The 19091-nt window shown below is 36.3% G+C and overlaps 1 protein-coding gene across 4 annotated transcripts in view; it reads left to right on the top strand.

Moving 5' to 3' along the window:
- The window catches only part of LOC117404055 (KN motif and ankyrin repeat domain-containing protein 1-like), a 70121-nt gene that overhangs the window by 29552 nt on the left and 21478 nt on the right, over window positions 1–19091 (top strand). Inside the window, exons 2-3 of one of the 4 annotated variants that reach the window (XM_034902483.2) lie at window positions 5667–5755; window positions 13754–13877. In XM_034902483.2, coding sequence (XP_034758374.2) covers window positions 13841–13877 — 37 coding nt within the window. In that variant the 5' untranslated portion in view covers window positions 5667–5755; window positions 13754–13840. Of the gene's footprint in view, window positions 1–5666; window positions 5756–6197; window positions 6217–7657; window positions 7713–13753; window positions 13878–19091 lie in introns of those variants that run through there. The other 3 variants (XM_058989958.1, XM_034006710.3, XM_034902484.2) reach the window with 3 other exon arrangements.

The following is a 19091-nucleotide window of genomic DNA, read 5'->3' as shown; positions in this document are numbered from 1 at the left end:
GGCATTCCTGAGAGACTGAGAGAAAATTGGTTGTTTTCTCCAGTGGCTGTTTTATTTTTTATACCCTTCATTAAAAGTGGGATTTTAAAAATAGCACGTCAGTAATTGAAGGTTTGTTTTTGCTGTGGAAATTTGATTGTACTAAGTCTAGATTTTTGTGGTTTTGTACCATAGCCAATTGTGGTAATGGCATTACTTGGACAGATAGTATGCATTCTTAAAATAGATGGGTTTTGGAACAGACAGAAATAATTCTTTGCTAGAATTAACTGTTACCTCCACTTCAAAAGTTTCAAAATTAACTATTTAATAATAAAATCTTAATTAAAGCTGGTTCTTCAACCAGTAGACTTTTGGACAAAAGTTATTTGGTTTTATTTAAATATAAAATGAGAATCCGTGAATTGCCACTGACCACATTGGGTTTGCTCAAGATACACACATGTTTTAAATCAATGCAAATTATTCACATCATGGGCTAGAGCTGTAGAACAGGGAAAGATAGGCATGAATAAAGACACCCTTAGGCCAGTGTACTGTCATTTGTTTTCTGTGTATAATCTGTCTCTGTACAGGTCCTGCATTCAGGTTTGTTTATAGAAATGCATGGAGCATGATGTACGGCACATTCGCAGAATCACGCTTATGTTAGAGGTGCTGACATTACTGTATTGGAGCACCATGGATATATTTAGGGATGCCCGTGCTGTTGCAATATGCTTGTCTGTTCCCCGTAATAAACAACATTTAATGGAGTGTATTCAGTGCCAGTGGATCACTTTGGGATTGGTGTCTATCGTCATGGTCACAAATGACTAATTTTAGTTTTCATATGTACATTACCTCCTCTTGACATTAAGTGGCTGATTTGTTGAGAGAGAGATTGATTGCAGTTAGAATCTCCAGAAAGATAACTCCAGCATTGGAGCAACAGACCAAAAATACTTCAGTTTATTGTCATATAAAAGTGTCATGTAAAACAAAACCTATTAAAACGGCTTTTCAAGATAGATATTCAGTGCTGAAACCTAATTAACCCCTGCTTAGGATAGGAATTGAGTTTTATATACAACTCAAAAAAAACATGTACGTTATGGGGTAAAGGTTTGCTTTTATTTAATTACTTTTATTTAAATTAACACTTAGAATTTCATAGAAATTAAGTGCTGCGTCATTGTCTGGCTAAATATAAAATGTGTTCAGCAAGTAACCTTTTTATGGATTGTATCTGTCTTATGTTTCAGTCTGGAGAATTCTGCATTATATACTGGAATCTTCCATGAAGTAGCGAAACAGTGCTGCTCTGAGGAAGTAATTAAACGGATGATATACATGTATATTAGATATGAGATGTCTTCATCCTCCCAATTTGGCAGATTAGTAGATAGATTGAAAGGAAAAGGGAGTTCCTGAATAATTATCGTGACATTGCAAAAATAGCCTTTCATCTTCAGTGTATATGCCTGTTTCTTTCATCTGTAATGGATTGGCCAGAAATAAATTGTATATATATATATATATATATATATATATATATATATATATATATATATATATATAATATATAATATATATTTTTTTAATTTATCCTACATACAAAATAATTCTAACCATGATCTGTCATGAACTTCAGATTGTGTGTGTGTGTGTGTGTGTGTGTGTGTGTGATTTTATTTTTTCTCCCCACCTCCCTCTAGTGAGGATTCATCTCACTAACGTCGGGAATATAGGCATACGGGTCACACCTGCACAATATGTCACAGTTAGTAAGTTGATTGCATGTATAACACTGCTTTAAAAATGTCTCCTTCAGAACTCAGGCTAGTTGCTTTAATAGTGAAGAAGATTTTTGCAAATGTGTTTTTGTAACCTGCATGGTGTTTGGAAACTCCTTTTCTTTAGCATGGCTAGACTTCAGCAGTATGACACGCTGCCAGTGGGGTTTCATTAAATTACACTTTGAAAAATGCCTTTTCTCTGTGTGGGCCACAGCAAGCTTGTTTTTCAGCTGTATTTACAGTATAAGTGTACCTGGAAAAAAATAAAAATAAATGAATAATAATAATAATTCACTGGGAAATAAATTAGAAAAATTAAAATCCTATGCCTGCATTAAATGCTTTTAATAACTTTCAATGATTCACATGATTTCAGGATAAATTCAGCAGTTCCTGTAGGTTCCCTCTGCTGGGTAGTGCATTTCAAATCAAAGACTCAACCATGAGCACCAATGCACTTTCAAAAGAACTCCTGGGACAAAGTTGTTGAAAGGCACAGATCAGGGGATGGGTATAAAAAAATATCAAAGGCCTTGAATATCCCTTGGAGCACGGTCAAGACGATTATTATGAAGTGGAAGGTGTATGGCACCACCATGACCATGCGTAGATCAGGCCGTCCCTCCAAACTGGATAACCGAGCAAGAAGGAGACTGATCAGAGAGGCTACCAAGAGGCCAATGGCAACTTTGCAAGAGCTACAGGCTTTTATGGCCAAGACTATTCAAAGTGTGCATGTGACAACAATATCCCAAGCACTCCACAAATCTGGCCTGTATGGTAGGGTTGCAAGAAGGAAGCCATTACTCAATAAAGCCCACCTTGAATCCCGTTTTGAAGTATGCAAAAAAAACACTCTGGAGATTCTGTAGCCATGTGGCAAAATTTTGTGGTCTGACGAAACTAAAATGTAAGTTTTTGGCCTAAATGCAAAGCGTTATGTTTGACGCAAACCCAACACAACGCATCACCCAAAGAACACCATCCCTACTGTGGAGCATGGTGGCGGCAGCATCATGTTATGGGGATGTTTCTCATCGGCAGGGACTGGGGTACTCGTCAGGATAGAAGGGAAAATGAATGGAGCAAAGTACAGAGAAGTCCTTGAGGAAAACCTGCTGCCCTCTGCAAGAAAGCTGAAACTGGGACGGAAGTTCACCTTTCAGCATGACAATGACCCAAAGCACACAGCCAAAGCTACACTGGAGTGGCTAAGGAACAAAAGTGGCCCAGTCAGAGCCCCGACCAAAATCCAATCGAAAATTGGTGGCATGACTTGAAGATTGCTGTCCATCAATTCTCCCCAAGGAACTTGACAGAGCTTGAACAGTTTTGTAAAGAAAAATGGTCAAATATTGCCAAATCTAGGTGCGCAAAGTTGGTAGAGACCTATCCCAACAGACTCACAGCTGTAATTGCTACCAAAGGTGCTTCCACCAAGTATTAACTCAGGGGGTGGAGACTTATCCAATTATGATCTTTCAGTTTTTTGTATTTAATATAATTTTTTTTCTCTCAATAAAACCTTTTTTCCCCTTAACAGTGTGGAGTATGGTGTGTAGATAACTGGGAACAATCCTCATTTAAATGCATGAAACTCTGAGGCACTGACACAACCATCTTGCCTTCATAACATAACAGTAGCAATAGTCAACGTGAATATCCACGGGGTTTACTGGAAAAGATAAATACTGCATCTTGTAACCAAGACGACAAGATGATTGTGAAGAGGGGAAAAACAGTGAAAAATGATTCTGGAGAGGGGGAGGGGGGTGTTACTCTGATAATTGCATTCTGGGCACGTAGTTCATTTTATTTTGGTTCATTTTAAATACTGAAGTACTTTTGTGGTGGGGGGGGGGGGGGTCACACTACACAGGATTGTGACCCGGGTAGCCAGGACCCGGGTCTGGACCCAGGTAGGAGTGCCATTGTGAAAGGGGCTTATGTCTAAAGTGACTACTGCAACATGAGGCCTTGAGTTACAGTACATCTAAGTCTCTCACCTCACTACATTTAAAAGGTTAACAAGCATTACTTCAGCAATATATTGTGTACATAGTTTGTTAGTGTTTCTGTTTTTTTTTAATAATTTGATGTACTATTAGACATTGTAGGTAGAGGGCAGAAACACTGTGTTGTGGGGACTACAGTATGTGGTGCAGTGCATTACTTTGGCTTTTTCCTCTGGAGGCCTGTGGGATTGAATTCAACCTCACAAGTGTATCTGCTGCGTATGTTAGGGTGCATTTATAAATTGGAGTCATGCATTCCTGTAGTCTTTATTTATAAACGGGTCAGTGACTGGTATCAGTACTGGTTATGGTAGTTTTCTAAAAAAAAATTTTAATAATGCTACTTGTTAGATCGGGGCTTGGTACTGCAAATCCTAATTTCACACGTAGTTACCAGAAAACAAATACTTGTAGTCATATATGTTTGAACACACTTCTTACTTGGTAGTTTCAGTACTGAAAAAGACCCTTTTTGGAATATATAAAATTATATTGATCTTTAGTACAGTACATTTTAAAGCATTAGACAAACCATTGTGTCAACATTGATACTACCATGGTATTGTACACCGTATGAATGGGGTTGTTTTAACTGTTTCATCCTCTTCAGGTACAACATGCATTTCTTAAATATTCAAATGTATTGGTCAATTCTGCTCTTCACAGAGAATTATTATTTTATAGAAAATAATAATTTCTATAATTGGTAGTGGTTCTCTTTACTGTACACACAAGTAACTGTCATGTTTAACTACCATATGTATTTCCATTGTTAATGAATATCAATCAGGGACTAAACATGGTATAGAAAGATCTGTTTTTCTTCCAAAACGAGCTCTATGTAAATGCACATCTTAAACTGTGGATGACTGTAGTAAACAGGTACTAAGAGGAATTAATACATTGGATGCAGCACTGGACAATGTTGCCTTTTAGTTTTAATTGAATATTTAAAATGCAGCATTTCTGTACCATGTACACTACATTTTAGACCTTCAGTAAAACATTTGTCCTTGGCCTACTTCATTTATTCAAGCATTTCAGTTCAGTAACCGTTCTAAGCAAAGACTGATAACTCATCTGAATCAAACATAAGACCCCAAGCATTCTTTTTTTTATTTCATTTTTCATTTACTGTAACATTAGTTTCTCAGGTGATATTGTTTTCATTGCTGATACTGGGTGTGTTGCTAAAGTGTACTGCAGAGACCTGTAAATGATTGCAAAGTTCAGCCTTAGGCAACTTAACTCAGTCAGGTGATAAGCTACCTGTTCTTTTATTCACACACATTATATATATATATATATATATATATATATATATATATATATATATATATATATATATATATATATATATATATATATATATATATAATATATATATATAATGAGACATGGAAAAAGACATTTCAAAATAAAAATGAAGTGGGTTTACTGTGAACTGCTGAAACTTCAAAAAAATTGGTTACATTGTATTAACTAACTGTTGGTTCAGTCAGTATGTATTATTGATATAGGGTTGTAGCTTATATTGTATTTCCTGTAAAACATGTTTTTTTTTTTTCTAAAACTAATATCAAATTGTAATTTTCCAGGTGGTTTTAGTGGTTAAATTTATTTTAATTACTGGTACAGTCAGACAAACCTCTACTATAGAATACTGTTACATGCTTGAAAGAGCATGCTCATGTGTTGATTTTTAATATGAAATAAAAAAATTAACAAACAAATGCAAAGACATGTAAAAGATTTAGCCTACTATTAAAGTACATGCATATTTGACATGAGTTATTATTCATAATATTTTTTTTTCCATGGTTTATTTTAGCTTTAACTTGTCTTAACATTTGCTTTTGCTGGTTTGCTGCAGGCAGTCTCTGCATGTGTCAGCGTTAAAGAAACACAAGATTACCGAGCGGGGGGGCTGGCCGGGGCGTGGCTTCACTTGGAGGGCAGCAGGTACTTGTGATTGTTAGTTCTCACCAGCAGTGCTGCACATGCCCTGTTTCTGTTCATTTTCAACTATAGAGCATACTGATTAACCTTTTATTGCACAAGGCCTCTGCTCCAAAGAATTGCTCTGTTGAGGAGATTGGCCTTTAAGCATAGCAAGGAAAGTAAGGACACTTTGTAACTTACTGTTCCTGTTTGACAGCCTGTGGGCAACTCACTGCTACCCAGGAGTCTGCTGCTCTGGAAGACCCATCTGTTTCTCTTCACTTTGGACTGTATGTAAAAGGCCTGGTTCCTGTTATAGGACATGTATCATTTGTCTGTCATTCGAGGAAGTCTTCTAAACTTAGCGGTGTAACTAATACCACGTTTCAGTATTTTTAGGAGAGTTTTAGACTGGCCCATCAACTGGCCCAGTCATTCTGTTACCTGTGTGGTGTTGGTGGGGTTTAGTATGAGAGTAACAGGTAAGCCTTTTTGTATTGATGCTGCAGTGGGAAAGAGCGATATACAGTACAGTAGTATGAAAGTACCCACTTTTGTCTTGAATTTGAATAGTGTGCATGTCTATATGCAAATATTCACTCCAGGTTAGCTACAGTTCAGCTGTGAAGTATAGAAGTCTAACCATGCAGAGAGAAATAAGTGATACGGTTAGAAATTATGGAATGTATTTTAAAATGTGTCAGTGGCATGAAATGCATGTTTTATATAGTTCTTGTTTTGCTTTTATTTTAAGAGGTAATATATTATGATGAGGTTGGTTTAATATACATTATTTTATAAGTATAGAGGACACATTTAGTGTATATAAATAGTCTGAAGAACAGTAGTTAATGTTAGTAACAAATTTCATGTCAATTTAAGGTTTCAATGTAACATGATATTTCAAAACACTTTTTCTTATAATGGCACTTGCTGAACGCCAACAGTGTCTGAAAGTAAGATGTTTTTGTAACCAGACATATTAATAGTCATTTGGAAATAAACACAGAAGATTGTAAATGACGTTAAATGTGCAAAGGTATAATACAGTGAAAATAGGCATGATTTCAAATCTACTGCTAAGGCCAAAAGTTTAGCATCACCTAGAATTTTAGGATGAACTATATGAAGCTGGAAGCCATAGTAATAGTGTAGTATTTCATGTTCGATTTTGAAATACCACATTTTTTAGTTTTTAGTTTTTGTCAATTATATGGAAAACTAGTACAAAGTGGTGTGTAATTCAACTTGTTAAAGTAACATTGTTCAGCAGGTTTCATTTGACCTTTATGAAACAGAATTAGTTAGTTCTGTAGGGTGATGCAAAACTTTTTTCTGTAGCTGTACAGCTGTAACACAACTGTCTCAGCTGAGGGTTTCATGTTAAGGTTGCACAATGTGAAATGTTCTGTATCGCTCCTTTTAGAAAAGATAATGTTTACATAAAACAACTTTCAGTTATATCGGTAGGTATCAAAGCACGTGTCCATAGTCATGCTGGTTTAAGATAAAAATCTATGACCTTGACCCACTGGAACATAAGGCGTGTACTTGAAGAGGTTTTTATTGACTAACTTTTTTTCCTTGCTTACTGTAACTGAATATAACCTTTTAAAAGGATTCTGGAGAGTCCGATTTAGTCTGGATAGTTAATGAGCTGTGATTTATACACGTATTACTAACTGATACTGTAGAAATAATAATAAAAAAAACATTGAGAAACATAGTATTAGGTAGAAAATAGTTGAATTAATCTCATTAAGTCAATATCCTACCTAGACCGTTAAGACCATCTTAAACGTCTAAAAGATTTGTGAAAAAGGCAACCACTGTTTTAAATCTTGATTTTTGTAACTTCTTGATGGGTATATTTGTGTAAAGGAATGACAAGATTAACTTTATTCTAACCCCCTTCTCCTGCAGGTAACAGTAACAGTATCAGACCAGTCCATGGAGGGTCAGAGCTTGTTGATTGTGGGTCAGTCAGTCTGCATGTCAGGAGTTAGTTGCAGTGACTGTGTGTCTCAGTATACAGGGGCATGGGTTTTGTTTAGTTTTTGTCTTTTTAAATCAATTGTAGCTATATGTATGTATTGTATTTCTTAAGCGCTTTGTTATTTTAGTGAAGCGTGGTACTTAAAAAATAAATAAGCAAAATAAACACCAGACGTGCATACTGTAGTGGTGTGGGATTATAGTCTAAAATCTATACTCTACTTTACTAAAAATTGCATAGGGAATTTGGAACAATTTCTGTAGACTTGTACAGTATGTGGAGCTATAAACCCCTTCTTACAGTCTATTCAATTTCATATGCTTTAAACATATCTACTGCAGTAATCTTGTGTTCATTCTGCAAAATGATCCTTTTTAAGTACTGTAATACAGACTTGGTTAGTGATGCAGGGGGTTGCAGATTGGTGACATCTGGTTGGAGGTTTAGGTGTTTGAAGGTTGTATTTGTTACATGGAGTAAGCATTGTAATGTTTATGGTAGTCTTTTAAAAACAAGTTAGTCTTGGCCAGTACAGCTGTAATTCATCCTTGGTAGTTAAGTAACATTGTGTCCTTCATCTGTTTCATCAGCACTTGCCCTTCTATTTAACTTGATTTCAGAGCTGAAGGCTACAGTTATCTTTGCACTACAAGTATATATATGTGTGTATATGTGTGTGTGTGTGTGTGTGTGTGTGTGTGTGTATATATATATATATATATATATATATATATATATATATATATATATATATATGTGTATGTATGAACTACTGGCTTGAGAAATGTTCTGTGCGGCATCTTAAACATTCTTTTGCTTGTATTGGACAAATCCAATGTAGGTCCTTTCACAGGCTTAAACTGGTGCATAATGTGAGGGCATCCCTGTTTCATTTAACACTTGCCTGTTTATCAACCCAATTAATAATATACGTTTGTAAAGAAAATGAATTGCATGTCATTGTTCATCGTGTTCCTATTGCTTGGCATTCACACTTGTTCTCGCCCCCACCAGGACGTGCATATCCCAGGCATAGGGGAATGTATCTACAGAATGTTACACTTGGTTTTGCATATCGGACTCAGAACTGCTTATACGTTTTGATATTTAGGACATTTCTTGGAACAAGTTACTCTGAATATCGTTATCTGAGGTTCTATTGAATGAAGATCTACTCATGATACTGATGGCTCTTATTTTGCATTTACAGCCATGACGATGGACACAGGTTACTTGCATAGTTGTATTGCGTAAGCTTGTGTCTTGTTTATATACAGTTTGTTACAGTAATCCCACAGAGCTTTATTCCCCAATTCTTTTGCACTGTTGGACATTCTGTCATCGGCATATCTTATATAGGTCACTTCATTTCTTACTTGCAAAGATAAAACCATACTTTATACCATTTGGGATAAAGTAAGCTTGAATTACAATTTCAGGACTGGTAAATGTTTTCTGACATTACATAGCAACTCATGTGGCTGTTCATTAAGAATGCCCTGACTTGTTTTTAATTGGTGTACTTGTTGTGCTTCACTTTTCTTTATTCTTAATAGTTTTGTACAGTACTTTAAGTTAAATCATAAGTTTGTATACATTCTGTTCTTTCACTGTAACATTTTGCCACCATCCCAGTCACTTTAATTTTGCAATGTGGTTATATGCACACATTCAGCAAACTTTTTTTTCAGTATTTGAATTGCTTAGAGAACTCTCTCTTTCTGAGTAGAATTAATCGTTGGTTTATGAAGTGGTCTATTCAATCATAAAACACAGAATACTTGATCATACAATTAAATACTGCATTGTGTACTGTAGTTCAGTATGTGGCAAGTCTAATAGAGATGCTAAGTTTTTTCTTTCTTCGCTACATGGCGACTGTCTGAACTTTGAGATACAGCGCTTTTCTACAGCTTCACTGTTTAGCTCATATTGGAGAGTTTTTTTCATGGTTGTTTGATAATTTCCAGTTTAATGGTGACTAGATAAACAAGACATGACTGTGGATGTGCAAATACTGTTTGTACTGTATACCACAGTGCACCTAGCTTTGCACCTAGCTATACAAAACTGCATGATGCAGACTGGCATTTAAGAATCATTTACATGGTGGTTCATGATGTGTTTAATGTTTGTAATATCTGCACTTCGCTACGAATGAGAATATTTTGTATTTAACTGTGGAATAATAAAGGGAGAGAAGTTTTAATAAATCACAAAAATGTGAACTCATGAACGCTCTGTGTGAGAAATATTTGAAACCAGTTTTGACATGCATGTTTCCCTCAATTTTGCTTTCATTGTAGCCGCAAAGGTATGAACTGCAGCCAATGAAGGGCATAGATAGTCACGTGAGTTGGGGCTAGAATTATCACAGCAGCAAACATTCCTTAATGTTAGACATTTAAATACCATGTATTACTAGATGTATGCCATTTGTTTAGACATCTTGGAATTTGCTTTCTCTTAAACTATGTCTGTATGCTTCTTACTAGGAACTTTAGTGTCTAATTTAAAATGACAGAGCTAACAAAATAATACGGAAACCAGAATGAATTACATTTTGCTGCATGAAAGGCACATTTTGTGATTTTTAGCAATACATTAACAAAATGTTTTTAGTGTTGCTCTGATAGTCACACAATGAATGACAAGACATATTGTTACTCGGAAGGAAAGCCAAGGTGTGAGGACTAAGTCAACTCTCCGCCTCAGAAACCAATATCTGAGACACAGCAGTTCATGATATACTGATAGTTTGATGTGTTATCTGCACTTCCATACTGGTGAATGCTTTGGAATAATACTTGCTGAAAGTTTTTTGGCTTTGCCATAAAACTTCAGTGTCTGTGTCTCCTAAACCTTCTGAATGTGAATTCTTGGATGTATCCATTTCTCTTAAACCCCAACACTATTTCCTCATCTGTGAAAACCAATAGAGTAGCCTGGCACTCCACTTACAGCTTGGTCTTAATAAAGTTTATAAAGTTGCTTTTGTTTTTTGTACTTTTTGTTTTTCACTAAAGGAATTTGAGCTGGAACATGTTGTAAATTGAACATTATTCTTGTCTGGCATGCACATGTCGTCTTTAACTACCCGACTGTAAGTCCAATCAGACATGCCAAGCCATTAATTTGGTAAGTACTTGAAACTAAATATTGAAAAGTAGTTAAAAGATTATTTTCAGTCCTCCAGAGAGCACTTGATTGAGCTCCAGTTACTGTATCCCTTCAAGTGAATCTTTTTTAGCACTGTGATTTAAAGCAATTGAAGCGCATGTCTGGTATTTAAAGAGGCCCATGTTCAAACACAGGCAGTCCTCGCACTTAAGACACAATTGGTTCCTGAAAGTCGCGTTGTAAGTCGAAGCACATTTTCCCATAGGAACAATGTTATAAATTGGGTTTACGTTCCTGACTCTCTGGCCAGATAATATATTTTTACAAAAATTACTGTTTTATATTGTACACATGCAAACATTTATTTAACTCTTTACATTCAGCCCGTTGATTTCAGGGTGCCGGCGCCCCGGTGGTTACATGCAGGCACCGTAAAAGCCATCTGCCTGGCTTGTTTAAAAGTACAGACTCGGGGCTTTCCAGTGACTTATTCAGTGTGTGTATGCGGTACTCCTAGCCGGAACTACGATCGCCTGAAGTGAAGTCCCTCATCATGTGACAGAGTTCACAGCTTAGGTTTCGTTTTGAGTCCTCTTGTCAGACATTCAGTACGCTTACATGACAAAGTGTTTTCCGAAAACTAATGATTTCGGAAAACTGATTTTCTTAAAACGTCAGTTTTCTGTGCTTACATGATTAACGATAGAAAGTCTAATTAGAATTCAGCTGTATACATGGATTGAAGTTTTTGGAAAACGAAGGATATTTTCGCATGCAAAGTACTGCCCTAAGTACGATTTGAACAGAGCGGACATTTTTTTCTGCGGTAGAACGGAGACCAATCCAATAACAAGTGCTTTATCGAAGTGTCAGGTCTTAAATTCAGATATTACTATTCTATAGGTATCTCTTTTCAGATTCCACACAATGTGCAATCAGCTTTTCAAACAGCTCATCCTGTTCTATATGACCAGTTTCTTTTGCAGACATTATTTTAAATTATCCCGTAATTTTAAAGCTGGAAAACATGTGCTGCTTCAGTATGGGCTATTAAAAAAAAAAATACATACATACGGACAAATATTACTTCATCACTAACTTCTTTTTCTTCTTTTTCTTCATTTTATTCTTCTTCTTCTCCTCATAGCAGACGCCCTTATCCAAGGCGACTTACAGTCGTAAACAAAAATACATTTCAAGAATCACAGTACACGTATTAATACAATTGAGCAAGATAAAATACAATGACTTTGGTTCTAGCAAGTACAAGTATATGACAAAATACGATTCAAATGAGCAAATGGATCCATGCAGACTGACTAAATATTATTATTTTCTGTTTTCTAAAACCACGTGCAGGAATGAAGGTCAAAGTTTGCACGTGTGCAGTACGCTATCAGAATAAGTTTTCTGAAAAGTGCGTTTACATGATATACATTTGGTTCGTTTTCGGAATTGAATCGGACATTTCTAGCTCCTGTTTTCCAAAAACTGACCTAAGGAATATTCCGATACATTTTCCGAAAACTGTTTACATGACTTTTGATATCGGAATTAGTTTTCGGAAAAGTTAGTTTTCCGAAAATATCGGAATTCTTATGCTCATGTAAACACACTGATTGTTAAGGGCAAATAAACTAGTTACATGCATAAAAAAAACCCGCTAAGTGACTGAGTAAGCGCGACTGCTACAGGTACTGCGGTTCAGACACCGAGCGTGCGCACATGACGCATGGCTCATGTCTTGCCGTGTCGTAAATGCCATATCGATATCGTAAAGTTGAAGCAGGGTAATAATGCAAGAGTCGTAAGTGCCGTGCGTTGTAAGTCGAGTCGCGCCTGTGCTGTGTTGTAGTTATTTCATGTATTTTATTGAAATGCAGTATTTGCTATGATATGTAAGCTTCAGTCCCAGTAAACATAGCAGACTCCCTGCAGCTTTTTATTTATATATGTGATTGTTGTTGGTGTTTTCTGGCAACACCTTCTCCATTAAAATAAAACTAATGGACTCAATGTGTACACAATTCCCACTGAAATGTAAAAACATTTTTAACAATTATTACATTATGAATCTGGGATAAAATCATTTATCTACATAGTGGAGAGATTTTTATGGTTACTTTTTATATAGAAAACACATTCCAAGTAGAAGGCTGTAAATTATCAAGGAGTCCTTGTCTTATCAGAGAATGGAATTTGTGATAGCTTGGGGTCAATGTCTCGTCTCTCAACTCTACATTCCTAAAGTTTAAGCTGTTCCTCTGTGTGTGTGTGTGTGTGTGTGTGAGAGAGAGAGAAAGGTGAGAGAGAGCATCGTAAGCACTCGCTGCATAGTCAAAAGACAAACTTAAAAATAAGTCTCTATTTAATTGTTCATGCAGATTTAATGTATAGCTAAATAAATGTACTGTATGCATGTTTTACATAATGCCTCCAAGTTTTTAAAGAAGTTGATGTACACTGTTGCCAAGTACAGTAGGTACTAAGTACTGTTAAGTAAAAACAATGCATTCTAAACAAAACAAATCTATATAATGTCCCAATGAAGGTTAGATTAGGAGCCAGGAAATTCTAGTGTAAATTCTCAAGTTGGAAGACTTGGCAGTTCACGACCTTGGGGCAGTAAGTTTACCTCTTTCTGCATCAATCCCACACAACTTTAAAACTCTTGTTTGTTTTTTGTTCGCCTAGATGTCCTGTGTAAATATTTCATCCACAGCGTAAAGTGACCTGATGCAAGATTGCAAAGCATTTTTTAAAACTTTTGATTTTAAGTTTCTCAAAGTTGTGATCACATTCTTACTATGTATTTTACAATGTTTCGTTGGTTCGAAGAATTGTATGAGTAATGTTATTTATCTTTTTTTTTTTTTTAAAACATGTTTTTCTCCCTGTTTCAGGTTGCATGGTAGGCTGGACTTGATGCATGACATTTGCATGACTCCATTCAGTGTCTTTGTGGATTTTGTCAGTGAACTGATGCAGACATGGCTCAAACAGCACGGGTTAATGGCAGTGTTTCAGGTAATTTAATGTGCTTTTCTAATGCTTTTTTTTAAAGAAACTACAATCTGACTGGCTTTCTCAAAAACTAATAAAAAAATAACATTTGAAAAATGTGGACTGTTTAAAAAATATATACTATGCTTTTATTTAAAGTAACAACAAAAAATCCTTGCTTTTAATGTATAATAAACCTCTGGTTAGTTAGAGGGAGGGGGGAAATTGGATGGGGTGGAAGAGTAAGCTCTATTTTGAAGTTTCCTAACTATAAATAAGCGAATAATAAAACCTAATGCAAAATGCTATGCTGTCCCTGCTTGAGTAACTTCTAGACAGAGCATATTATAAATGTCCTGCAGTTTTAAACTTTGTTTTTGTTGTTAAATTTGTGTGATGCACTGATGTTACGGATTCTGTCCCCCATCTCTGAGATGGGATGATGTTAAAAGCTGTATAACCACAAATGCAGGCAAGCCCGGCTCTCTTGCATGGGGATTAGGATGCTCACTTGCAGTGTGCAGGTTCAACTGTTCACACCCAGACTCCGCCTGATTACATATAGCATTCACCTTTTAGTTTCTACTCAAGAAGGATAGGCATGACAGTGGGTGCCTCCTGGGCTTTTATGGGCAGATGAACAGTGTCTTATTAGGAGTGCCCTGCAAAACACTCACAGATGGCTCACAGTTTGGATCATGGTTTCCTTGGTGCAGAGAATAAATGCTTACGTGCAAACAATAAGAGTATAGCCTGCAGGGCAAAGGTTGTAACACCCAGAGAAAGCAACCTTTCTCACATCAAGGCACATGAGAACCAGACTGAAGTAGATTGAACTACGCTGATGGGCATGGCATTAGTGGAACTGTGTTCTGTAGGGTGACGATGATTCCTACACGTTAGATCATGCGAAGTGCCCATAAATAAACACCTACATCTTGGGGACAGCTCTTTCAGCTGTAATGAAACTTGATATTGACATTTGTTACAAGAAGTCGTGCCACATACTGTGGCTGTAGTTCCAACTTTTTCACAGTAATGATGCCTGAAATCTTGATAAATCTTTTGTGTCTGATTTTAATGAAACTAAGCATTGGCATTAGAATGATAATGTTCTTTATGCAGTGGATGTCAACCTACTGTTACTATGCAACAGACATGACTTCCGTTAAACACTTCTGGGGTCGATGAATCTCAGCACTGCACCATCAACCCCTGAGAATTACTCCTCTTCCTATCTGAAGGTGGTGCGGTTCTAGTGCAAACTTGGATGTTGGGATCATGAAGGAATGTTTTGATCTGCTTTTGGTAACAGTGTCCCTCTTGTCCTCCGCAGAACGGAGCATTTCATCCAGACGATGTGTTACAAAACCAAAGTGGTTTGCACAACAGTTTAGTTTTTTGACATTCTACCTTTGTTAATTTTACAACAGCATGATGTTGTCTTTATTGTGTTTTGACTCAAAACAGTAACAGGACCCTTAAATATTGATTGAGCTGCAGCTAAAAGATTATAAACATTTTTGTCTTTCACAAAAATACAGTGAAATCAGGGAATACGTTTAAAAGCAGTGTTGAATAAAATGTTTTTTGACAATGAGACTTCTTAGGTTTTTGACAGTATCCCAAAACAGACTATTTTTCCTCTTAAACCTCCATTCGTCTAGCTTTCCAGCAATATTACTGGTTTGAACAGTTAGTTTATTAGAAGGCAGTAAACTGTAAATGGACTCCTACATACCTTGAAGACAACAGCGCTCTGTTTTCTGTGCTTCTACTGACGGTTGCTCGGCAACCTAAGCTGTGAGGCAGATTGAGCCAGGTAATATTTGTGTTTTCAATTGAACACTGGGATCATTCAGTAGTAAATGGTTTATTTTGGCCAGTCAGCATTTTGAAAGAGTACCCAGTTTTACTGAACACATTAATATAACCATACAGCTCAGTTAGGCCATACAATAGTATAAAACGTGGTCCAGTTTGGGATTTTGGTGTGCTTCTAATTTAAATACATTGGGTGTACAATTGAGGTATGGGACTGTAAAATGTTCTACAAAAAAAAACTGTGACAGTATAGTATGTGGTACAGTGTGTGTGTGTAATATTAGTGCTGGGGACAAATACCCGAATATTTGAACAAATATTTTTTGACATGTATTCGGATAAAAAAAAATCAGATATTTGGATTCGATAAAAATGACAAAAATACCTTGCACTTATTTACCAGCTCACCAGAAGGTACGCAAGTTTAAAAAATGGCAAATGAAAAAGAGCTCCATGTGATACGTGAGATTTAATATATAATATATATATATAAAAAAGAAGGATCAACACAGCAGCTCTTAAGCCCCTATTTAAAAGTTTGACAGCAAAACAAAACAGATTATTGCGTGCGCACGATTAGTCATCTCGATGGAAAGCCATCTGGACCAAAAAACCGCTGTGCTGCTTTAGAGCGAGTCAAAATCTCATGGGACAGAAAAAAGGCAAGCATGTCATTCTGAAATGCCTCGCTTAAACACTGCCCAACTTGCTGGAAATGTTATGTTGTGATTTTTTTATAGATTGTATGTATTAAACATTTTTTGGGATCATGCCCCCCTGCCCCTGCTGTTGTGCTGTCTCTGCCTGCGATCAGAGCAATATAATGGCTTTTATTACTTTTTGAAAACTAACATAATATTTATGAGCCAATATCCAAACATGAAAATCTTGTGTTCTGTAAGTATTGAAGTCATCTTGATTGTAGCTGGAAGTGCATTACATTGGATTTGTGAAAACAATTCATAGTTCATTCTGTATTTCTTTTTTGTTGGGTTTTCAGCTATTGTACTAAACCCACTCACCCAGTGCAACGGTTTTGACAGTTAATTGTAGGTCAGACCTTTTTCTATCAACATTTCCTTACAGAACTAAAGGCTGTACCACACAATGCTGAGTAATATAGTACCATGTAATAACTCGTGAAAATGACTACAGCTAGGGTAAATCACACGGGAATACAAATTATGAGAACCACAGACTCAACTTAAATCGTATGTACCACTGAATCAGCTTTGGGAAAGGTGGTGGTGCTGCCTCAGCTTAATTAATCAATTAAACCCTACCCATGCAGGTCTACACAAAATTCCACAAGCAAAAAATTGACTGACCCTATTTTTTCTCAAAATATTTTTTTGTTTTTTTTGATTGTCATTCAGACCAGCTAAATTTAAATCCATGTAACTTTTCCAGTAGAGTAGCCTGTTCTGAATAGATAAGAGAAGTAACCCTTCAATGCAGAGGTATGCATCACAGCCAATAAAAAGGGATTGCTTTTAGAGTAATGTGTATAAGCAAACCCTTATGATCCTTCCACTAAAGTATTTTCACAGTGTGACACAAAATTCCAGTAGCTCTTCTGTATCCTTTGCAAACAAGGTTGTCTCGCATTCCCCCTCCCTACCCACAACACTGTGGATCAGATCACTAGTGTGATTTCCTTTTTAGATTCCATGCTGAAAGTGAGAGGAGGGTTACTTAATCTAAGTCTAATGGAACTAAAATCATTGAATTTCATACAGTGTTTATTACATAACCCAGCGTTTCTCAAACTGGGGGTCCCGACCCAAAAGGGGGTCGCATGATCACAAAAAATACTGACAACCTTAAGATTAGTGCTTCTAATTTTCGATTTTAACCGATAAAACACCCAATATAAAAATGGTTACTCAATTTGCGTGAACTTCACCCCTTTCCCATGTACTACAGTACAAAAAAACTAAAACAAAACCCCCTTTCCTAGGGCAGCCGGTCAATGTCCCTCCTTCCTGACTCGTAACTATCATTGATTCGTTCTGAATACTATAAACCCACCCAACTACTGAGTGGCAGCAAATTCTACATTTGTATTGGAGACTCAGCTTGTGAGATTTAAAACAAGGTTACAATTACAGGAGAAGGCTTGTTCGTGGGGTTTAAAGCAATATTACAGTTAGATAGATAGTGAGAATTTAAAATAGAATTGAAAATAGAGGCGAAATGTAAAAAAATGCCTAGACACGCAAAAACCCCAGAATGTGTCCGTGACCATAAGGGTTTTGTTGTGGAAGACAGCAAAGGAAAGAAGGTACAAGTAAATGTACTGTCTGTCAAGTTACTACTATTGTGACAGAAAAAACGGCCAAGCAGTTTGGAAAGTAACCGAAAATAATAATTTCATACAGTATACAAAGCGATACCCCCCCCCCCCCCCCCCAAAAAAAAAAATTTACATAAAACTCAAAAAGATCAAAATAAGTACTGGGGGAAAAAAAACCCAAAAAACAGTAGCCTCCTTAAAATCCTTAGCATTACATTACAGCGCATATACACTTAATACTTAACAGTAAATGATGTAACATGAAGCCAGACCTCCTGTCGTGTTTACTAAGTGTCCAAATGTTTGTTTGTTTGTTTGTTTGTTTGTTTTGTATATATAGTTGTGTATAAAGTGCTAGCGCCGGTCTTTTTTTTTTTTTTTAATGTTTAGGTTTTTTGTGTTTCACATGGTTTCTCAATTTTCCACAATCCCTGGACAATGTTATGATTATTGCTACAATCATTGGCTAACTCTGTTTGTTTACAAGTACTGTACTTCCAGCTCCCAGAACTGCATCCTGTTGGCTGTGAAAGGTTAAACTCAATGTTTTCAGACAGTAACACATGTTTCTTAAATGTCTACATACCCCTGAAGAGACTTTGAAAGAGGTACTTAAAGAAGCAGACTATTTACAAATCAGAGGAGTCTACAAGTAGACGGTACTGATATTTATGCAACCTTTCCAAAGGGGGGCCCAGCAAAATAAGTTTGAGAACCCCTGACAACCTATTTTCTTAACTGTTCTGTGTATTAGTTTTACTTCTGCAGAGTAGGTTGAGTTTTGTGTTTTCAGATAAAGAAAGCAATAAGCATTGATGGAGATTTGATTTGAATGTGACACATGATTGTTTTATGGGTATATTTGAACCCCCACTTGCAGATCCTGGCAATTGCTACAGTGAGCAGAATGTTAGCTCAATGAAGGGTTAAAGGTGGACTTTCATTTACAAAAGGTATAACCACACATTCGTAAGCTTAATAGGTTAGTCACTGAGTGAGCTAGCTTTCAGGCAAGTATGACAGATGAACTGTAATCCCATTTGGATTCTGGTGCACTGGATACCAACAATTTTGAAATATATTTTTGCATTGAGTTTTAGGCCATCAAAGCTGTAGCA

Source organism: Acipenser ruthenus, chromosome 2 (assembly GCF_902713425.1).
Source record: "Acipenser ruthenus chromosome 2, fAciRut3.2 maternal haplotype, whole genome shotgun sequence".
Lineage (NCBI taxonomy): Eukaryota > Metazoa > Chordata > Actinopteri > Acipenseriformes > Acipenseridae > Acipenser > Acipenser ruthenus.
Note: the sequence above shows the minus strand (reverse complement) of the source record. Positions and strands in the feature narration are given on the sequence as shown.